The sequence below is a fragment of the Mytilus trossulus genome, chromosome 4, assembly GCF_036588685.1.
Source record: "Mytilus trossulus isolate FHL-02 chromosome 4, PNRI_Mtr1.1.1.hap1, whole genome shotgun sequence".
Taxonomy (NCBI): domain Eukaryota; kingdom Metazoa; phylum Mollusca; class Bivalvia; order Mytilida; family Mytilidae; genus Mytilus; species Mytilus trossulus.
Genome location: NC_086376.1, coordinates 45,445,517 through 45,470,727, shown reverse-complemented (window position 1 = coordinate 45,470,727; position 25,211 = coordinate 45,445,517). Strand labels below are relative to the sequence as shown.

General features: G+C 30.2%; 1 protein-coding gene across 1 annotated transcript; it reads left to right on the top strand.

The window, feature by feature from the left end:
* The first annotated feature begins 3,125 nt into the window (after nt 1-3,125).
* LOC134715368 (homeobox protein Nkx-6.2-like) lies at nt 3,126-24,461 on the top strand. Its single transcript, XM_063577508.1, has 3 exons — nt 3,126-3,850; nt 8,039-8,208; nt 20,892-24,461. Exons 1-3 carry the CDS (start codon nt 3,412-3,414, stop codon nt 21,075-21,077), a joined length of 795 nt encoding a protein of 264 aa, XP_063433578.1. The 5' UTR covers nt 3,126-3,411; the 3' UTR covers nt 21,078-24,461.
* The last annotated feature ends 750 nt before the right edge of the window (nt 24,462-25,211 follow it).

The following is a 25,211-nucleotide window of genomic DNA, read 5'->3' as shown; positions in this document are numbered from 1 at the left end:
TTATTGGACTTTATAGTTAAGTAAAACCTGATTTTAGTTCAGTTAAATTCAAAGTATGTTTGGAAAATTTCTATTCTTGTGTATGTTTATGAATTGTATAGCAACACCTTTTCGAATTTATCAGTATATGACATAATCTCATAACTTCTTCCTCATATTATCTGTTCTTTTGACTAGTTTTTAACGTTTACTCTTCCAATAAGTCATAATCATAGTTCCTGCCTGCAATCCATGCCCTTTGTGTGATAGATCATATTAAAATTAGTGCTTGTTACGTCCTATATTTATACATGTGATATTTCCTACTGAACGTTCAGAATCCATATTGATAATTATGTTGGCTTTATTTTTTAATTCTTTGCTGGCTTCGATAAAATAACACGAAGAAGAGTACACTAATCAAAAGAATGAATATGATAAATGTATTTGATCCCTATATTCCATATATACGCTCACTGGTTCTGATTTGTAATTTAGCATTTTAACACATCAGCTGGGCCCAGTTTCACGAAGCTGTCTTAGGACTAAGACGTGTCTTAGGATGATCTTACGACATATCTTAGTCCTAAGTGGATTTCACAAAGTGGTCCTAAATTAGGACATCTCTTAAAGTTGGTCATAAAGTTAGGACAACACGAGAGGTGTCTTATGATGGTCTTAGGATATAGTCATACGTTCATTTATATAAATTGAACTCATTTTTTATATTAATTTTGCTTATGTATCTTATTATTATCTAATTATCTATTCTCCTTTTCCTGTTTTTATAACGTAATCTTTACAGATTGACGGATTATTATGATGTGTAAACAATGAAACATCGATGTATTGACATCAAGAATGCATGATTTTATCCTTTAACCTTAAAAGTTTTATAACCAATACAGTGGAAATTGAAATCAACTCACTTGTACCAAAAAAAAGGCATCATTTTATTTTTTAATTTTTTTTTAATTTTGTATTAAAAGTTTCATATGTACATTGGTGTATTATTTATAGATAATTCTATATAAACAACATTTATTTTGTATATCAATTTTGCTTATCATGTCAGTATATTAAACAATACATTTTAGTATAATTTATCGTAAAGACATACTACATTTACATGAATTTTCCGTAAATCAATGTTTATATTTGAAATTTTTTAAGAACTGGCGACATGGTTAGGATGTCTTAGCGAAGATCATACTAAGACAGCTTCGAGACGAGGTCTGAGATATGTCCTAGGATAGTCCTAAGAGGATCATAAGACATGTCCTAAGATATATCTTATTACATGTCTTAGGATAGCTTCGTGAAACCGGCCCCAGGGTTTTGCTTTTTGCAATAAAGTATATCAAATTATTATATGTTCCTATCCTATGCATTGATTTGTATTAGACTGAATCACGGCCAAAATAGGCGTCAAGTATTATCTAATGGACTTTAAAAGAATATCTGTCATTGTTTTTGTAGAACAAAAAATTAATTAGGACGACTTAACTGATTCCCTCAGCTTTCAAAAAAAATTGAAATAACAGATCCGTTACAAAACTCGTTTCGTCTATGGCAGGTCGTCGTTGTTTTTTCTTTTATCATTTTTGATTTTATTATCATGGTGATAAATATATATTATTATTGATTTATTTTTAAATTAGTTTGTTCTCGTCGCTATTTTTCTTCTTATTTTTATCATGCATTGAACGCATTGGTATCATATTTACATTGATATTGGCATGATTGTGTTATATTAAAATTTTGTCTTTAGCAATTCATAATTTTGCTATAACAACTGAGCAATTCATAATTTCACTATAACAACTGAGTTGTTATAGTAAAATTATGAATTGCCAAAGACAAAATTTTAAAATAACAATTGTACTTATTTTTTTGAAAGTAATTTTGATCATCGAGGAAATTCTTAGTTCTTCTTCCATGTGTATGATTCACAGATATTTTTGGTTGAGATTTATAAAACTTATTGGTATGCAATAAACACAAAAATAAATATGAAAATCACCTATTCAATTTCATTTATTATAGCACAAATAAAATAAAATGCAGCTCTTGCAACAACTGCATATGTTTTCAATTATAAAGTATTTAATTATTTTAAGGCATGTAACTTTTTTGTTCATACGTTATTAAAAATAATTTCAAAAGTTTAAAGCAAAATCAGTAAAAATAAAATAAATAAATTCTAAAATAATAATTTGAATTTCCTTTGAATTTTTATAAAACTATCTTTTTAAAATGCCATAATATTATTACGAGACAAGTTATATTTATTTTATAATAAAACTATGCTAAAACGATATCCTCTTCGAGTTTAATAGGTTCAAAATTAAATTTTTGTACTTATAATTTTTGAACATTTGTCCATTTATCTCTAAAATGGGACTTCAGCACCAAAATAACCAAGGTCAGGTTCGGTCATCAGGATGTTGTTTAAAGAAATAATGACCTTTCCAATTCTTGGGTCATGTCACAAAATACGGAAACATTATGTCTCCATAGGAACTGAATCAAGACTTATAGAAATGTCTCATTTTTTAATTGTCCGTGTACTATTGGAATTATAAACACATTTATATTCATTTTCTTGACAGTTTTATAGATGGGGCGTGATTTATCCGAACAAATTCGCTTTACTTTTTTCAACACAATTGACAAATTCTTATATTTGATTTGGTCGAAATGCTATTTTCAAGCGCCCTCAACCAGCTTCTGAGGAGTGTATGTTTCCACAAGCTCTTTGTCAGCTATACCATTAATTAAAAACGGCTTATACATTTATATTATTTAATTTTTATTATTACATTAAAAAAGTGGTCTGTTAAGTTTATTCCATACTTGAAGCAATACATAAAGAAAATCCTTTAAATATGACATGTTCCTGGTAATAATCGTTCGCGAATTACAACAGATAATTCTAAAATATAGCATAATAGTCTATTATAATATATGGTAAAATATTCCGTTTAAATGTATCAATACATACTTTGTTTGCAACATCCTCCAATCGAAGGTAGTCATTGAGAAAAAATCTCAGCCGTGATTTTGATTTTAACCAATGAAAAGGGACGAAGGCGGGACATTAAAAAAGAGGCACTCAAACTTGATAATAAGTAGCATTACAAGTGATTGATAACTCTTAACTTTCATTCCATGTGTTCTAAACAAATTTGTAAATCTAAGTGGTCAACGTGTGATAAATTGAACAGTGAAAACAGTATTATCGCAGACGTATATTTGATTTTATTCTATGTGTATCAGTTTTTGAAAGAGACATTACCTATTTGTCAAAGGAAATATTCAAACTATTTGAAAGTATCCAGAGTCATGTCACACTATCGAATAATGGAGATGCACAAGTGAATTAATATAAACACCTTAATTTTTTAATACTTTTTTTTATTAACGAAAATCATGTTGTTGGATAGCTTTATGAATGACACTAACGGAAACGCTGCTTACCAAGCAAACTCTAGTCCTAGTATGGCTTCCATTCTAAATATGAATGGAAATGTGGCGATGGAAAATTCTAGACAGTCCGCTTTTGTTCTAAGTAGTCCACCGCTAGCTGCTTTACATAATATGACAGAAATGAAGACACCAGTTTCATCATCTTCAAACTTTTTTTCACAAAATCAATCGGCGTCAGCTGCTTGGAAACATGCTTTTAACAACGGTACTCCTCACGGTATAAATGACATTTTGGGTAGACCGCTTGGACTAGCGGGTTTCAATGCTGCAGGAATGTATTTAAACCCTAGAGCTAGATTTCCTAAACTTGCAGAACTTCCAGGCAGACCTCCTATATACTGGCCCGGAATATTTAATGGACCAAATCCTTGGAGAGCTTCAGGTAAAATATATAATCATAATACTTATCCCATATTATAATAATAAATATTCCTTTCATGGACCATAAAGTGCGTATCGACTAAATCATTATATATTTTTATGTTTTAAATAGTCGAAAACTTCAAGAAAAATTAAGTAATTTTCTCTTAAAGAAAAAATATAAAAAAATATTTTAATAATTAATTTTTGGACTTTTCATTTAAAATCAATTTTACTTATGTTTATACGAATCAGACCATTTGAAAAATGAAGGTTTTTATTTACTTTTATTTGAAAGGGAGAACGATATAATAAAAAAACATATCACCTTTGATGCCTAAAAGGAAAATTTATGGAAAACAGAAGTTATATTTTCTCAATATGTTTAAATATTAGACATGAAGAAAGTTACTCAAAAGGCGGATCCAACTTACAAATTAATCTACATGTAGTTCATATTTATTATCAAACTATTTCAAATCTGTGAAACATCGTATGGTGCTTTTTATCAACTAGTAGCCATGACCATGATGAAAAAAGTTACTCAAAAGGCGGTTCCAACTTTACAAAATAATTTACATGTAGTTCATATTTATGAGCAAACTATCTTAAATTTGTTAAACAGCGTATGGGGCTTTTTATCAATTTGTAGCCTCGTATAGTACACGGAAAATTCACAGTCGACCACATGGTCGTCCAGTTGGAAGTTTTATATCCCCATGTTTGTTTCCTGTGGAGAACTTAACGTAACACAAAGGTGCTGATTGTTTACAACTAATCAAATTAAACTGTTGACTTTTAAATGATGTTTACTTGTACATTTTTCATAACTACTCACTTAGAGAGGATATTTAACGACATTATAGAATGATATGAATTTGCAAATTAAATAAAACCGCTTAAACGCATTTAAAAGGTTTTTTTTACAATTTTTGGCGGTAGAATTAAGTCGTTTTCCCTCGCTATATATTTAAATTTATATTCGTTTTGATTAAGTTAAATGCAATTTTAGTTTTTTCAACATGTGCGCTTTGTACATGCTTGCATACTCAAAGAGAAAAAAAAAACATTTGAAAAGCTGTTGTATTGACATAAATATGTGGAAATAATGATTTTAACATTTGTATTAAAAAGTGTTTATACCATACTTTATGTAGACATCCGAAAAACTAATCGCTTTTCATATTGTTTTTATAGTAAACGTTTATAAGATGGTTCAAAAGTAATTACTGTGCTTTAATGTTTATTTTTTTGCAAAATTTCTATGTTTTTAAAACGCATACATTTTGCATCGTAGGTTTTTTTTCTTCTTTTTCTGATATAAGAAATAAAGTTTATAGAAAGAAAACAAAAACATGATGTAAGTCTATTGGTTTAAACCGAATTGTTTGTAAGACTTCAGTAAAAAGACATAACATTAAGTAGATAAAAACTGAAACTGAAGCTATTTCAAGAAATGGACGTGAAGTTTAAAAATAATTAAATGAAAAAATAATAAGCAAATTAAAAAATAAAATAACCAGCACTTGTCTATATCAAGAGAGAAAAAAAACACAATAGGAACAAGCTTTTAATTTAAAATATTTTGTCCTCTAAATTTAAAAAATAAATATTTCACATATTATACAATGAATAGTATTATTGTTTGGTAAATATTATTAAACCTATAACACTAAATATTTTATTAACAAATAGATATAATAGCTTATCTAGAAACAAGGAAACCTAACTAATATACAAACTCATCAGTCGAAAACAAACTACTTATGCCATGGCAAAAAAACAAACTACTTATGCCATGGCAAAAAACAAACTACTTATGTCATGGCAAAAAACAAAATACTTATGCCATGGCAATTAAGTCAAAAAGGGAAAACGAAGAAAACACAAATACTGAACAGTACACAAAAAAACAACAACAGAGATAACCGTAAAAAATTATAACTAGCATGATTAGTACATGTGTTAATTTACTCAGTCTTTCGAACTAACTAATTCACTATTTTTTTGGGTCAAAGTACTCGTCTTTCTAGCTCAAAATATTTATTTTTAGTAAATTTGCTCTCTACAGAATAAGCTTTATTTAAACGACTACCAGACGGATATTATGTTTACTAGTTTACCTCCTAAATTATACTTGATTTTGCTTTGAATAAAATATTACTTTATTTGAAAAATTCTGCAATTCAGAAAAGCGAATGCTAGTTCTTATTGATAAAATGCTGTTCCGTTGTAGCAATCGTTGAAAATAGGATGCTCAAAAGTTGGTTCAGGTTGATACACAAGAGACAATTTAAAAGTCCAAAAATATTACGCCCTAACATTCACTTTTATCTAAATTTAATAACACAATCAAAATAATAAGACTAATGCCAACTAAAACTGTTAAATATTCCCCAGATAATGGTTGTTATCTGATAAAATAACTGATCAAATCCCGTACGGAAATTGATCGATTCAAATTATAATCCGATATCATAAACTATAAACAGTGTTATTTACTGATAGAGTTATATAACTGATTATTATAAAATTGATAGGATATTTTTCTAATTTAGCTACTGTAAGGGATTAATTGTATGTCGGTTTCTAATTACATTTGGCGATCAGCAAACAGAGTTATCGGTCTTGCAATTTGTACAGCTGTAGATAGACGCAAGAAAATACATGAGCGAAACAAGGAGGTTAGAACCTCTGCCTTCAATCTGTACTAAATCATGATTAAGAAGATCGCTTTTGTCCCTGAAGTTTAGCTCCTATACAAAAAAAAAACACGAGACCTTTTGTATGCTACATATCTCACCACATCACGAGGTTGAAAGACGTAGCACGATAATTTTATGATGTACCTGTAACAGATAGTTGTTGGAACATTTGGGTGCAAAACTAAATTGTGTTGCTCCCGACTAAATTCACTTCATTTGATAGAGGATTTGTTACTGTACGAAACATCCTGAAAATGATGGTAGTTAAATGTGACTGCATAGTGCAGTATGTGCAGATATATAGGACGCAGAAATTTGCGTCTTTTAAGATTATCTACCGGGTAAAATGCACATAACAATTCACAGCAATTGCTTTAAGATAGATATATTTACTATCCAATAGCCATGTATTTAAAGACTTTGAGTTACATTGGCAGTTTGTTTCGGTTGTACTTGACATTTGAGGTCGAGCAAGTTGTAATATTCAGTCCTATGAAATAAGGTCTCCCGTTTGAGGTTTAGTACATATATAAGATACGTGTCTGATCCAATTTTGGGAGACTTTGACTGATTTATTATCCATGTATCTTAATCGTATCAGCCGTTTGACTTCCTGTGCTGTACAATCTGAGAGCAAACAGAAAGAAACAGGGTTTAAAATAAGTATAGACAACCTCATCGACCACCGTTGTCACATTTTCTAAACCATTTTGTTGGGAATCAGAAAACGACAGAAAATCTATAAATCTATTTATTCAGCATTTTGCAAAACACTTAGTCCCAATTTTGGTTAAAATAGCTGACAAAATGTCAACTTTACAAAAAGTCTTTTGCTCTTTTATTTATGGGCGGCGTATAGACTTGCTCAGATAATATAAAACGGATTACCTGAATTTCGATTGTAAAATTTTTGACAGCTACAAACATAAATTTATCTCAACTCATAGTTTAAATGTAGCAATACAAGAACAAAATGGATTAGTCGAAAAAAAATCAAAGTTTATTTTTTATTTTTTTTTTGTGGTTTTCAACTTAATAATTATATTTTCCCCTTATCATGAAAATAAATAAATAGTAGGAGAAAGTATCCTTCTATACGGGATTGTTTAACGATCTGTCTGGCTGTGAAACTTTCGCGCGGTCGGTAGAAAATATCCACGTTAAAACCTACAAAACCTATGCAAAGTCTATGCAAATAAATCTGATTTCGCATGCAGGTTTTATTTATACAGTATTTCTTTAAAACATATTTTCCTTATTTAGTCTCAGTAAAATAACACGCTTACTCAATTACTATTGATATTCTTAAGTAAAACACGAAATATGTTGCTAGTATTAGTAATGCAAATTAAAAACGGAAGTGATGAGGTTAAGCATAGAAAACCAGGTTATAATGTATACATCATAAACTTAAACTTACTATAGTACTAAAGCACTATTCAAGAAAGAATTTAGCACAATATTTTGTCAAAATTTGACATTTTGTTTGTCATTGTTTTTTGTAGGCTCGAATGTAGTCATGGACAAGGATGGGAAAAAGAAACACACACGGCCGACATTTTCCGGTCAGCAAATATTTGCTTTAGAGAAAACATTTGAACAGACAAAGTATTTAGCGGGTCCAGAAAGGGCAAGACTTGCTTATGCGCTTGGGATGTCTGAAAGTCAAGTCAAGGTAAGAGACATTTTAATTGTCTTCTTGGAAGTTCTTAAATTAAAAAAAAAATCTCTTTCAAATATCCCGAATACCGAAAATCATGAACAGACTAATAAACAGATGGGGATAACATGTTTGACGGAGTTGGAAATACTGTTTCACCTTCTTTGCAATTAAGCGTCGGATATACTTTGGAGGGAGACTGTGTTAAAAACTATTTTTTTCATGTTTTATTTTATTTTATATTATATCAGGTTTCAGCAGAAGCAAAAGATCAGTCAATCTTAGAATCTGGTGGGCTATGCTTCATAATTTTTTAAGACTTTGTAATTATAACGTTTCGACTGAGAAACTGTCAGTTGTCATAAAGAACCGACTCCCCACTCCCAAAGAACCTTGCTAAAAAAACACCCCATAATCTATGTTACAGTGTTCAACTAGTAATATCGCTACAATATCTGAACAGCCACATATCATGTTAACATGACACGCTACGGTCTCGAATCGTTTTCAGATACCACCTACTGCTATCGTATATCTTGGTTAACAAAGATGACAATAGCTTAAGTGATTTATATCCCCTTATCCACAGGTACTTAAGACTTATCTAATTATAAGAAATATTCTAAATAAGCCTCTTTTGTTAATTCAATAAATCTTGGTTTGTGAACGCATCATTTAGCGCTTGATCTAACGGCTGATATAACGGATAATTGTATTGGTCGTTAATTTCATCTCATTATGTCGTCACGGATGTTGCCTGATAAATTCAATTCCCATGGTGCACCTGCGGGGACCGTTGATTGCTTAATCTGATGTCGCAGATTTTCATGAAAGAGTTGTGCGACAGTGAGGGAATGGGCGTTGAAGAGGAAAGATAAAAGTGAAAACACAGCTTGTATGTTGATGCATCATTAACATTAAGGCAATCCTTTTTAAAAAATAATAAATATCTAATATTATGAGATAGTCACAACAATTGGTTGTGAGTCTTTCTTTGCTTTTTGGTAGTGTCCCTTTGAAACTATTGTTTCATTGCTTAGAGAGTCTTTGGAATTAGTTTATTTAGTTTTCATTAAACTTATAATATTGGCCAAAAATCGATGCTATAAATGAAAATCAAACTCTACATTTTTGTTTACAAATTTTGATTTTCTTTTGAATAATTTACAATTTACATCCATGCATGAAGTTAAAATCTCTAGAACTTGATACTTAAATTCACGAACAAGCATATATATATATATATACAATGTGGCACAACATCCTGTCCACAAGTTAACAATTTTTTTTTTTCTGAGACGTATTAAATTTATAATAAGATCCATTTTGTTACAACCTGTGATCAATTTTATTTGGCAATCGCCAATGGCAGTCAGCAGGGTTAAAGAACATCAGTTGTTCGACCTGTTAGTCAAATGCGCTTTGTTTAAATATACTTTTTCACTCTTTTGGTCTTTTGGAAAATGTTGTTTGTGCTGTTTTTAGACCCTTCTACAACGAAATTTGTTTGACATGCACACGTATAAAAATTGCGGTTTTTATCCAACGCAGTCATAGGTTTGAACGTAGTTTTCAATTTAGACTCGTTTATATTTTTTGTTTGGGCATGTATCATATTTTCCCTCCGGTTTATATGATCCGTTCATCCTATATATTGACTCTTAAAATTCAAGAGTTAATCTAAAAATGAGGGTACTTTCTCTAAAAATGAGGGTGCTTTTTATATGGCCTTCCAAATACCGTTTCGATCCCTAACATCACTGAAGAGACATTTATTGTCGAAATCCGGATATGGTGTACTAAAGAAATATTGACACCGAATGTTTGTGGCACAACATCCTGTCCACAAGTTAACAAATTTTTTTTCTTTCTGTGACGTATTAAATTTATAATAAGATCCATTTTGTTACAACCTGTGATCAATTTTATTTGGCAATCGCCAATGGCAGTCAGCAGGGTTAAAGAACATCAGTTGTTCGACCTGTTAGTCAAATGCGTTTTGTTTAAATTTACTTTTTCACTCTTTTGGTCCTTTGGAAAATGTTGTTTGTGCTGTTTTTAGACCCTTCTACAACGAAATTTGTTTGACATGCACACGTATAAAAATTGCGGTTTTTATCCAACGCAGTCATAGGTTTGAACGTAGTTTTCAATTTAGACTCGTTTATATATATACAATGTATATAATTGATCGTATATCATACCCCACCACCAAAAAATAAAAACAAACTAACAAATACAAACATTTCATCTTAAATTCAACTAACTATGAATCTTTCTAGAGTTTCCAGAGTCCATTCTTAGCACATGTGACCATAGTTGATTGAAAATTTGATTAAGCAAAATAATTTATTATATTGAAACAGAAAGTCGTATATAGAGTTTATTACGATATAAGTTTTGGTAGGTTGGGTTCGGTTCATAATTATGGAATTCAGACAAAAGTAAATATAGATCTACAGTATCGCTCTTAGCCAGTGACAAGTATTTTCAAAATATTTTTTTGATTTTTGCAATTCCATGACCAATATAAATCATGATTGATTCAAACAAGACTTCACATTTGATTACGTATATGTGAGTTAACAGCAGCAGCACACAAGATCATGACAGTACGTTTAAGAGAATATATATAAACAAAAAATGCTTCCACAAAATTGCAGACTTGTTGTGCTCAAATAAGAGTAATTGGGAAAATAATATGTGTCCTATGCCGAATCTTTTTGACGATAAAAGTTGATAGTCCAGCTGATTCGTTCATTTTTTCAAAAGAATTGTGACAACAGAGAAAAAAAAGTCGTAACGAAAAAAATTATGAGCTTAATTTTGTTGTTGTTGAAATATTGTTAAATATCTTCTAAGTTTTAACAGATATAGGAAGATATGATGTGAGTGCCAATGAGACAACTCTCCATCCAAATAACAATTTAAAAAAAGTAAACTATTATAGGTCAATGTACGGACTTCAACACGGAGCCTTGGCTCACACCGAACAACAGGCTATAAAGGGCCCAAAAATTACTAGTGTAAAACCATTAGGTCCGTTTTTGGTTAGTTTTTTTTTAACATTCTTAACTTTCAAGAAGGTTCTATAAAGAATAAACTTGTTATTGCATCCAAGATGGGGCTTCATTATTTCCCAAAAAATCAAAAGAACATCGATATAGACAAACACACATTAACAGAAGTACAATATTCAAATATAATACCGCCATCTTCTAAAGAATTAAATGAGTTCAAAGTTCTTTAAATTAATCCCAAGGTAGATATTTGAATATTTTTCTTTATTAATTTGGCGTGAAATTCCGTTTCTTCTAATTGCAGAAAATAGAGATTTGATAGAACATTAAACAGATCTTAAACAAAATGGTCTTAATTACAAACGAATGTCCATTATATTTTACTTTATGAGACAGCTCCCGTTAAACAATCGTTAAGATAAAGCCGTCAATTTCTTATTTTATTTACACAGGAACGAACATCAATGAAAGTTTATTTTTGTTTATAAAAGATGATGAGGTATAATTCTCAATTAATACTTCTTCATCTTTTCTTGATGTACACGTGAGAGTTAATGTATATCAGAATTTATTGCTAGAAAATTAAGGAATTTGTCGCTTCTTTTTTTGGTCAAAATGTTTCTGATTTTATATATTCGTTTGCATTTTGCAATTTTTATAAAAAACAAAATGAAATGTTATTACAAGTTATACAATGTCCGGCGCAAAGAGTGCGAATGTATGATTCACATTTTAACAAACTTAAAATAAATATTTTGATACTTATTAACTTATTCTTTTAAACATGTTCTTACCCTGATTGTTCCTAAAATGATATTTATATATATATATATATAAAGCCTGCAGTAGTTTAGAAATTGGAAAGACAATTTAAGTAGGATTTTTCTTTTACTTAAATCTTCAAGTATCAATTTTCTTAATGATACCCGGCTTTCGGTCAAATAATTGACTGAAATATTTATTTTGAACAGAAAGTAAGCACCTGAGCTTATCAAAGAGGGTTGGGTTAATATTACATAAAATTCCAAAAACGAGGAAATGATACCTCGACAATTACCTGAAAGTGATCCTTTGATTTTGAAAATCTCATTGATTCCTTCACCACATCTTAAGTACAGCTTTAATCTCTCGTTACATACCTACAGGCGGTTTCTTTGATTCATTTAATTTAGTTATCACTCTTTAATGTCTGTATCCTTAACTATTGTTCAATTTCTTAAATAGTTATCGTTAAATTTCATAATCGCTCTTTTCAGTAAATTAAAATCGATTTTCATTATGTAATTGAATTTTTATTTGAGGGTCAAATGAAAATGTTATCTCTTGGGATTATTAGCCCCCGTTTTCTGTTACCATGCCTTATTTCACTTTCAAAAAAAAGAAAATTAGAAATATATACAGAGAATAAAATGTATTAATTCATATGCATTCAATATGCACTCTTGAGGCATGTCCACCAAATAAAAATAAAACAAAACCCGGTGTCCTGATTTGCATTTGGGAATTCGCCCTTATTGTCAGAATTATTTTCTAATTTAATAGGGCTTTCATGGGTCCGAATATTAACCTTTTATAAGTTTAAAAATCTTATTTAGCATAATATACATATATATTATTATTCATCAATTGGGTTCACTTAGATGACTATGTATACATATCAGGAAAACAATTACTAATAATAATGTTTTCAATCAGCCTTTTACAATGTCTGAATGCTTCATTTATGGCCAATAAAAATCTTTTATCCATGCGAAATGAAATGCCCAGTTAAATCATTTTCCTTTATTTTACTTAAAGAATGGTTATTGTTTTATGAAAGCATCGGGCTTTTCGTTCATGCGGAAGATATTAGTATAGAACAAAAGCACAAAACAGCATTTGTTTGTTGAACTTGTGGAAATGGTCTCTTTTGTACATTACATTTAATATCACAGTTAAAGTAAACATGATTATCTGTCAAAAGAACTTTTCTACATGGATTATTCCTTAAGCGAAAATATGAAAATTTCAAAATGAACAATTCTAATTTAAGACACCGTAACATCTGCAATAGGTATATTTCATACTAATAGTCATAACATTTATTGACAGGATTGATGTTGAGTACAAAATTTATGTTTATGTTATCCTCACAAGATTTACTTTCATTTTCGCATCAATTTGAACGATTAAAGGAAACTTGGTCATCAAAGCGTTTGTAAACTTATCACACAGATGTCTGAAACACCACAAAGCCCAAGCGCCATTTGTACGTCGACAATTGACATTTCTTTTCATTTTATCCCTTGAAATGAACTATTTAGTACTATTCTATAGATTTTAAACCACTAAATACTATAAGAATAAACTTTTATTGAAAGGTATTAACTCTTAATTGTTCGACAATTTTTGCGAAGTTACTACTTCTAAATTTCTACTTCTAAATATTTCATTCACTATTTAAGGTTGCTTGGCTGGATTAGAAGGCATATCCGTTTGCCATTTTCTCGGACAAATTATGCACCAAACCCATCCGGTTTAAGATTAAATGGAATAATAGTAAAAATTGCACTATAAAACTTTAAGGTTTATTTATTCGTCCGAAGTAGCTTCGTCTTAATGTGCAATAAAACAAAAATTGAACAAACCGACGTGGTACATTGAAGCTATAAATGTTAACAGTAGAGCCAGACTTTATAGGAGTTTTTTTCTAAAATTATAATGACAGAATTTTTTGAGAATGAAAAATGTATTTGTGTACTCAATTATAAGTGACTTGATTTTTTTTCTCTGACTAATATACACATTCATACAACATGGTTACACGAATTGTCTCTTAACTAATTCATCTTATTATGCTTAAACAAAAGTGCATTTGTATGAAATATTAACTAGAAAACATCTAAATCAATTTACGAAAAGTCCAATCTGAAAATAAAAAGGCGTCAGGCAAGGTCTTTGGTTAAATTCGTCACTTTTCTATCTTGCTTGGGCAATTAACCGTAAAAACTAATGAAAATAGAGGGGCAACTGTCGATTGACTAAACATGAACAGTGAAGACGAAATTAATATAAGAATTGTGTGAAATTTCATTAGGAACAATCGAATATATAGTCTCTTAATTATGTGATGAAGTGGGGAGAGCCATTAAAGCGAAAGAAGATGAATTATTAGCAAACACACCAAACGTAAGCTGTTTGAATAAATTCGACTAGCGAATTTCAATAAATGGGATATTTCTATGGTAAATGATCGTTCATTCGAATTGGATTAATTTCTGAAGCTGCAAAGTTACAAATCAGCCAAGTGGCTTTTTATTGTTCGATCTCCATGGATCATTATCTTGGCTGCGTCATAATTCGTTCCTTTGTGACTTTGGCTGTTAATAGATTGAACGGTCGTGTTTGAACATTTACGGTGTATGAGAAGAGAACAATAATGCTGAAGATTTTATATAATTATAAAGGCTTAATGTCTTCGTGAGATAATGAGAGTCCATTACAGCCCAGTTATTTATCTGTTTACATCGATTGTTAATTTCCTCTGTATTCGTTAGACTTTTTAGGGATTATGGAAATTTGGCAAAAAGCAACTATAAATTAGCCGTTTGAAATAGAAATTGAAACATTTATGATAGAGGAAGGATCAAACAATTTATGTTTGATATTTTATTAATTAAATTTCCTCCATTTAGCAAAAAGGTAATTGTTGATCACAGAGAGGTCCTACGACAAATATGAAAGCCACGACACGGCTTAGGTCAGAATTAAGATGCCATGTTCAAGTTAACAAAAAGCACGGATAAACTTCATGAACATTTGTGGGCTAAAATCTGCTTTCCTACTTAATAACCTATGACGATCAAATCATTCAGATGTTAAATGAAATGAATGCTAAATGAAAAAAATAGTTTAAAACGTTTAAAACTTGAATTGATCCGGGTACATGCAGTGAGGTGCATGATATTTTTATAATTTCAATTATGGATTTTGACAACGGTACATTGAGTAATCCCTTTACTTTTGGATTTTTTAAAGTGCAATTTTTACCCTTTTGAACTTCTATATAAATCTGCTCAGGTTTTTTTCTACAGCTAATATTTTGTTCGAAAAAAATATTTTGTTTTCATTTTAAAACCGTGAATGCATTTTTTTTCAGCCACGTCATATATAGTAAAGAAAACACACAATCTTGTTCAATAATAAAAAAAAAAATGATAAGCACGTGTTCAAAATTTTAATTCAGTTAAGAAGACGATATCTTAAACGTCGTCTTTCAAACTGAAATATAAAGTGTTGCTTCATACTCTAAATAGGTGAATCGATATTTATCCCAAAATATACCAGACGCAATGATTTAACAAAAACTTTATATAATCATAATCTTTTAAAAAAAATTTCATTACTCAAAACCATTTGAGAGAGTCTTATACTTGCCATATATAGGTTCAGTTGTCAAAATTATTGTCGAAGACCACCATGTCCTGAAAGTTCATGGGAATTAGAAAAGTGCTTGCTTAATGTCTTGGACTTTAATAAACCACCATTAAACCACTTAATTCGGGCTGATGAACATAAATACAAACAATTATCAGTCAGTTTTAAGTTATAGCGCTGAAAGAATTTGTATATATCTTTATTCCCTGTGGCAGACGAATGTACGACCTAATAAGGAATTATTATATATTTATATAAGCACACAAAAAAGGTCTTATCTTTGAGCATAAACGTAGAGTAAACACTCGTATCGCCAATAATACGAAATGCACCATACCACTTCTTTTAAGTTTTATATTTTTCTTCTAATCCCGATTTTCAGTTGGTATATCATGGTTAAATCACCCTATCTATAAAATTGACTCAGGTCAGATATCAACGTCAAGTCCAATACATTTGACGTCACTAACCGTTTTATGGGAAGATATTCTTGAATACCCTACTTATTAAAGCTGTAGTGAAATGCGATATCAGTTCTTTGTTAATGTGGGCTTCATAATTTGATTGCGTTTTATCTAAATTTAGTCTGGTCTTCGATTTGGTGCCTTTTTACCACCCGAATAACGATCCAAAGCAGTTTTTGGTATAGATTCGTTTAGTGCATATGTGTCATAGTATTCTGCATAGCCAATTGCAATGTTATGTGAATTATTCAAATACCATTTCATGCCGTTATACATTTAATATATAACTAATTTTAACGGCATATTAAGCTCGTACTAAAGTGTTGGAATGCGCGCTTGTTTTATGATAATTTGTCACATAAAATTAAAACTTCTGAAGTTGTAATACCCCTCGCATGTTATATTTAGTCTAGCACAAAATATATGAACATAATGAATTGAAATCAATAGAGATTGTACATGTAATAGTTGTAATACTAAGATGACTGGAGGTTTTGAAGGAAATTCCTCATGCACTGTGTCAGCATCGGGAAATCATACCTTCTTTAATTTGTTTAACAATTATGACAGATTAAACAAATCCCCCTTGCACATCATATACTAATGACTATCTCGCATATATATATAAAAAGTCTGTACACGGAGCCGACACGGGACGTCTAGATAGATGAAAATGTTTTATTATTCCACTGTTTGGACCAAACTATTCCGCAAACTGTACATACATCGTCATTATCATCGCTATCTATTTAACAAAACAAGAATAAATCTACTCAACAACAATTTGGCTATGAAAACTTTACTGGGTGTTATGTTTAGTTGCAATTAACTGGAGTTTTAAGTAATTCCTATATATCTGTGTAATCTGCGTATGTTTATAGTGCATTCATTTTGTCTTTTATTTGACAGTGGCGCAACAAAGTCTGAAAATAAAATTGTAGTATATTAAGTATTTTTAACTTTTTGATGGGAACCAAACACATTGTTGGAAGCGTTGGTGAGAGTAACATTCGAATTGTAAACAATACATGGTTAAAATGCTGTGTCATTTTTGCGTTGTGCACTTATTTACATATAGACATGGTCCTGTTTTGATTCGTCAAATCAAATGTTATATCTGTTCATCAGTATCCTTTAAATTCGTTGTTATACTTTTTTATTGGTTGTTCTGTTTTTTTTCAGAGTTCGGTTTATACACTGTCAAATGAAACTAGACAGGTTCCCGTATGAAGTAAATTATTTCGGTATAAATTGTCGGGTCGTTACAATTTTAATTTGCAAAGTTGATAGCTTCAACGATGGCATTGCAATGGCACTATATTTTTCATTTCTCAATTTGGTACTTTTTTCTACTAAATATATTCATAAATGGTTTCGAGCAGGCTATACGCAATCTATAAAATTCATTAGGTCTATACATATACCTTTTGTTTTGAATAAATTCCAGGACATTCATGTTTCTAAATCAATTAAAATTAATTATTCCGTAAATCATAATGGTTTTACTGTAGTGTTTTTGAATCTAAAGAACATATTTGAGAAATTTATATATACCATTAGCGGGTATCTGACTGTCCTCGTCGTGAATATGATAACTCGTTTAACTCAATGACAATACATTATGCATAGAACTCAGCACTCATCACTCTCAACCAATGATGTGTTTCCAATAATATATCATCGAAAATCAAATGTATTATAACTACATACATATATACTGAGCATATATTTGATTTCAAATGATGAATTAGAAATACCCTTTGGTCATTGCCTTCATTCGTCTAAAGTTTTAATTGTACACGTCACCAATCGATATTTTTTGCTTCAGAGAATACAGACAATTAACTGTTTTTCTTACTTGGAAACATAACTTGCTGACTTTTGTAAAAAAAAAATTATTTCAAAATATCGAGATATTTGAAGAAGCCATTGGCATGGATAATTAGTTGTGTTCAAAAGTATATAAGATGAATTTCTCCTAGTTATTAACACCTGTTACCGCTAAGGATCGTGCCGAATTAAACACAAATCGTTTCTTTATTGAAAAACATATACAAGAAATTCACTTCTGATGAAATATAATTTGTAAATAATAGAATCAAATAGCTAAATTACAAATTTGCCGCACATTGGTATTAATTATATTCCTATAAACACAATAAATTTCTTTGGTTCTTGCAATATTACACCATGTTTTGATTCATATTAGAGAAGTTTATAACTGAACTTTGTTCGTTTGTTTTTGTTCTGTTTATTTTATTTGTTCCATGTAAAAAATATATGGATTAACATTTGGTATTGTAAAATATCATTTGGATATAAATTAAGAAGTTTTCGTGGCAAAGATGAATTATTCTTTATCTGTTTCCCTGCATTTCTTTTCTTGCCATTTGTTGGTTTTGTTGTGTGTGTATTTTTAAATAGAAACGGTTTCTTCGATTTTTCTTGACAATAAAAACCTTAGAATAAACTGATTTGCATGTTATTTCATTTAAAACATTTTTTTATCATTTTTGTTTTGATATTGTCCCTTCAAATTTGTTTTCGTGAACTGAAGCTGTTTTGATTAATAAGAAATAGACATACTTCGTGGCCAATATTTGAATATACCAAACGACCGTTGTTAATATGTTCTCTCTGATTTGTTTGTAGCTGAGAAAGAGCATAGTTATTTTGTAACCGGGAACAAAAAAACATAGTTACAATTTGGCAATTATGTTTTTGGAAATTTATACAGATAATAGACATAAAAAGATATGGTATGAGTGCCAATTAATGAGACAACTCTCCATCCAAGTCACAATTTGTAAAAGTAAACCATTTTGTTAATGTTTTTAACAAGCACTTCTTTTATTGCTTTTTTCAAATTAAAATGTCAAATGTTGTAAATAGAAGTAATAGGACTTAGCAAACGAACTTAAAATTGCACTTAAAATTAGGACTTTTAAAGCACGACAGTTTAAAAAAAATCTCTCCATTTTGTATATTCTTGTAAAAATGCAATTCATTGTTATAGGAAATTTACCATTTAGTTTATCAGTAATTTGTCAAAAAGCAATTCACAATTACCAATCACATTAATTCTATGTCAACAATCTGTAGATTTTAACTGTTTCATTTGTATGTAAATCAACTTTTATTATTTACAAAGACAATCAGTGGAAGTTATATCTGCAAAATATATTTTAATTTATTTCATTTTAAGTTCCAATGATACACATTCAACAAATAACTGTATTGACTAAGAATTATAGCTTTGTTTGTATTCGTGATGTATTGGTATAAAACCTGATCAGAGACGAATCAGGACTAATATGATTTGGATGTCTTGAATAAAAAGATAGATTTATTGGATTGCTTAGACGATCTAGCCTTAAAATCTCTTAAATTATAAAGATATTGTAGGTGATATTTTACCATTTACCATTTTCCAGGTCTTTCCATACTTGTCTAAACAAATATGAAGTTTTTTTTAACGGCACTGTTGCATCGTATGTCTATCTGTAGCAAATGGTTTTTTTTCCCCTGACTACAGTAACGTTGTTTGTTAAAAAATTTGGGGATACTGTTTTGCTGTTTCTCTTGGTGTATAAAAAATGTCTGCCCCAAATCTGATGATTTTCCAACTGAGTTTTTTCTTTATCTCTCATTATATTTTTTTTATTTTGTCGGGACTGTACAGTTCTATTGTTTGCCTTTGATTAGAAAATGTTCTGTTGTTGTTCTTTCTCTATACAATGTGATTTCCTCGAAGTAAATGGCTATATTCAACTGTTGCCTTAATTATAACAATAATGAATTGGCGAAAGAGTTTCTCTATTTCCAGAAATCTTGATGATGAAGTCCCTTAGCTTATTTTTTTTGTTTCTTGAAGTCTACATGCATGGAAGTATTTGATGCTGTCTTGGCAAAACTTTATGGAACTTTGGTCCTCAATGCTCTTCAACTTCGTACTTTATTTGGCCTTTTTAACATTTTTGGATTCGAGCGTCACTGATGAGACTTTTGTAGACGAAACGCGCGTCTGGCATGTATTCTAAATTTAGTCCTGGTATCTATGATGAGTTTATTTACTGTTATATTGTTATATCTTATTACCAAGTTATTACAATGGTTTTCAGGCTACTTTACTGTAGTGTTATTTTCCAAGTTAAGTAAATTGAATGGTTCCTATCTGTACTTTTGTGATGAAAAACTGGATGGTTCAGGTCTGTACCTTGTGCTCGAGAAAATTGAATGATTCATGCTGTACTTTTGTGGTTAAAAAAATGAATTGTTCATGCTGTACTTATGTGGTTTAAAAAAGTGAACGGCTCATATATGTACTATTAAATTATGATTTAGAAAATTGGATGCATGGTTTTTATACTTTTGTGGTTGAGAACATTATACGTTTTTCTGAATTAACCTCTTTATTGAAAAATGTAATTGGTGTGTGTTGTGATGCTTATCTGTAAATTCATAAAATTGTATGAAGCTACCAGTGAATTATTTAAAAAAAAAACGGATTTTCTTAATTATTTATGGTGGCCATTGTGTTGCGGCACTTATATATCGTTGTTAACTTTCAATGCCCAGCAAAACAACAACGAAAGTCTACATTAACGTATCTTTTTATATAATGGTCACCACAGACCATCACCAACAATAAACAAAGGCCATATTGTCACATAAAACTAATTCTCCCTGATTTTATACTTAAAACAACTGATAAAGAGTACCTGCTTCATTTCTTTTTTTATAGTTCTGAATTATGTCACAATATACGTTTTCTCATGTTCAAAATTTATATTTTCAGGTGTGGTTTCAAAACAGACGCACAAAATGGAGAAAGAAACATGCTGCTGAAATGGCTACAGCTAAAAAGAAACAAGAGCAAGTTGAGGACATGGAAGGAAATTCGGATATAGACGAAGACACGTCAGACAGTTCCGGAAAACTAAACGATCATTTAAGTGACTACCTTGATTCTAATTTATCGTAAATATGAATCTCATATAACGTTGCAATGACAAGGCTATATAGTGCTATATGTGGAAACGGATCCGTCAACTATTGATGGTGGAATTAATTAACAAAGTTGCAATAACATTATCATGTGCCATGTGTTCACAGCACACCACGTGATTTTCCTTAAAAATGCTATATGTGGACACTGGCTGGATCTTTCTACATTGCAATATAGTATTTGACTAGCAGAGAGAAAGACAGTAAAAAAAGTTGACATGTTAGTTATTAAGTTAGCCTTTAAGGTAAAGGTCATATGAACTCACTTTGTATTTATTGTTCTTGGTGTTATTATGAGATGTACATTATATTTTATTTCTTCAGTATATGTGAGAGATGTATATTTAATTCACTGCCATCAATATTCATTAGTTAAGAGGAATATTTCCTCCTTAACCGAGCATGCCACCAAGGAGTTGGATTAAAATCTTTGACCCCAAATTAATACACAATACTATAAACAGTGAAAGTTAAACTACCCCTTTTAGCGAGCAACAAATAAACAAAACTGTAACTGTTTACTTCATCAGGTACAATTTGAAATATTAACAGTGACTTGAGGTCATCTGTCTCATAGTTATAGTTTAAACTATCGTTTGGAGTCCGCCTGCAGTCAACTTCTTTTTACAATTGTGTTTTCCGGTAAATTTACTGATGCTATCTGAACCAACTTTAATTGTTTTGTCAAAAATCATGGGTAGTTTTTTTCTTCTTCATTCCAATTGTTTCACATTTTTTGACATGTCGGGACATATAATAGATGACTATACGGTATGGGATTTGCTCATTGTTGCAGATCGTCTTAAGACCAATAGTCCACATTTGGGCTCCTATTTCCCAATTGATCGGTTTGGTTTAATGCCAAATATGTTTACATTTACAGAAAAGCCAATAATAAGGAATTCAATTATATGGGCTTTCTAAAATTTGTCCACTTCAACATTGTCCAAGTAATAAAATTTCAGTTTTTTATTATTCAAACACAATACCCAATTAAACATGCTTTAAGAATAAAACTGTTCATGTCTAGATCTTTAGGTACAATATTGTAAGTACTGAATAAACATCGAAAGAGAACTAAAGTACTACATCCATATCTGAAAATATCATTTTTTCAATGTTTTATTTATTTGTATCAAATGACTTGCAGTATTTTGATTATTTCATACCCTGGATTGAATATTGAAATGCGACTTATGTCCTATTTCGTCAATGGTCCACCTGTGTTTTATCTTTGTACGATTCCAACGAATATTTTACCAAAACGTTAAGTGTTGTAAATCCCCCAATAGTCTTTTAAATTCGGTTCGATGTTTGCTTTTTACTTAATTATATCCATATTTTAGCCAATATACCTGTTTCGTCTCTGTTATTCGAAATCTGTGATAAGCTATACATGATACAGGGTTACAGGTACATTCTTGTTTATCTATACCTTTCAAAGTCTTTTCTAAGCGACTATTTTATTTAAAAATAATGTTTCAAAGTCCGGAAGTGAAGGATTTTTGTCATATTGTAATAGATTTATCGGCCTATCGAAATAATACAGCTTTCTAAAATTTTATATTTTAGGGTAGTTTGACAGAATTGTTCATTTTTTTTAAGGTCATAATTTCAGGTTTTAGAAATTGTTTTGTTGAACCATTATCACAAATGGCTATGTTATGTTGCTATTATTTCCTTCCAATTTTAGACATTTCATCATTTATAGAAAAGATTAAATCTAATTATGCATAGTTGGTTTTGAAAGAAACCCATGGCAAATATCATTTTTAAAGAGTAACAGTAGCAGGAAATTGCCTCCCCTTTTTCTTAAAAGGGAACGTATAGGCAAACCCGGAAATATTTTTTGATTGAAATTATTTTACAAAGTAAGTAAATGGGAGGCCCAGGAACGAGAAAAGTAATCAATTTTAAACGTCATATAGTCATTTGTACCTTAAGCCATAAAATCCAATAAGAGGTCGACCCTTTAAACGTTGGTACTTTATTTTCATACAATGAACTTTAAGGAAATTAAAGTCTGTAAATAGATTTAACCTCATGCTAGACCAAAGAACGCTAGTAGGGACAATTCTATTCAAACGGTTGTTCAATAACAACCACGACTTTTCAATATATCACCCAATATTGACAGAGGAAAGCTTATATTCATTAGTCTATCATTAATCAGGATTTTGTTATCAAAAGCTTATTTAGCTCTCGCCACCTTCAACGGTGCCCGAGGAATGTGCAATGTGCCATGTAAGGTTGTTATCTTGATAAAGAAAGGAAATACATTTCTTGCTGTGTCCAAATCTTGCCACTTTTTCAAAATGACTTTGAAAAATTGCTTAAAATACGTAAATGAATTTATTTGTACTATTTTAGAAATTAAAGTAGCCATAAAACGTTTGTTACGTGTAAATAAATCCCATTTCATCTAGATATTTTAAGGATAACAAATGTTTAGATACAGGATAAAAGAAGAATTCTACGTGTAATTAATCACTATTCTTTTAAAAATATTTGTATAATTGACAATGTTTTAATAGCATTATTTATCCTTCCTCTCATCAGTATGTAAGAAATGATGAAAAAATCCTCGGTAACTATTCTTTGTAGATACAAAAATGTATTAACATACATATTGATATATGTGAAATGTAAGAAAACAAAGGGATAATGATTTTCATTTGTAGTGCAATATCAGCAATAAGAATTTATGACATCAGATCTTCCATAGATCTGTTTCCAAGATTTACATGTAGTTTATTGATTGTTATTCTAAAACAAGACATTGTAACTTTGTCTCTTATATTGGATAGGGAAAAAGGGATTCCGATGGTATTATTTAAATTTTTCACTTTCATAAATCAAACGTTATAGTTTTATCCAGTATTCATATGAAACAAATATCCCTGATCGGTTAAGAAAACAAAACAGCATCTGACTGAAAATCAAGAAGTGTGTGCAGAAATGATATTAGATGCAAATTTAATAAACAGACAATAGTATAGAAAATTAATTTAAAAAAGTTTATAGTTTGGAACTTATTTCTTCATCCAAATATAAGAGACAAAGTTATGCAGCTTCCTTATCATTTTTTTTTTACTATTGGAGAAACCTTTCTGAGTTAATTTTAAAGACGCATGGCTTCTGATGCTCTGTAGGTAAATTGTAGATTTACTTAAATACCTTTCAACTTGTTAGGTAAAATACATGTATTGTACTTATATACTACCGAATTGTTAGAAAGTACTCTACAAGATAGCGCCAATATTACTTTGGCAGTTATATGAATCTTCTTTTTGAAGAAATATGTACAGGGGGAATAATTATATTAATGTTTTTATTTGATAAAAAATCATGAATGTATATGTGACAGATGTAAAATAAAACTTTATTAAAACCTATTTTTGTTAGTGACGTATTTGCCAAGTTTTCATTGCACCAGTAGCATCGTATCAAAGAGGTAAACATCCTTCAAGAAACTGAAACTAATATTGTATCCAATATTACAGATATAGTATTTAATTGAAGGATGAAAACATAGACCCAACTCCATACACGAGCCACATAACAGAGACTCATAAAAAGGAAGTTGCACAGTCTGCTAATACAGCCTACCTGATGAAGACTATTATAAAAACGGGGTTGCGTGTGAAGAAACCAATATCATACATCATTTAAACTTGCATATTGCTCACAATGGTTCTATTTTAGTGTCTGCTTTTGAGAAGTTTCATAAAAAAAGCGTACATGTGTTGAGATAAACTTGAGCTTTAATGTTGAAGAAATATATACAAAATGCACCGCCTTATAACAAAATCTAAGTTCATCTGTGAAAAAGCACACACACAGAGCGAGAACTTACTTCGTCGTTTGTAAATGAACCTTATAACATATAAGCTCCGGGAATAGTGCAATACATTGGGATTATATATGATTAATAAAATCTTATCTGATACATTTATTTTATGAGACCATTAAGTAACAATAAAACTATAAGCTTTATATGAAATAAGAATTACATAACAAAGATAAAATACAAATATAAAGACAACAGTCTCCGTTTAGTCATGCGTTCTTATGATCTTTCATTAAATGCTTCTTAAGCTGATCGAATATC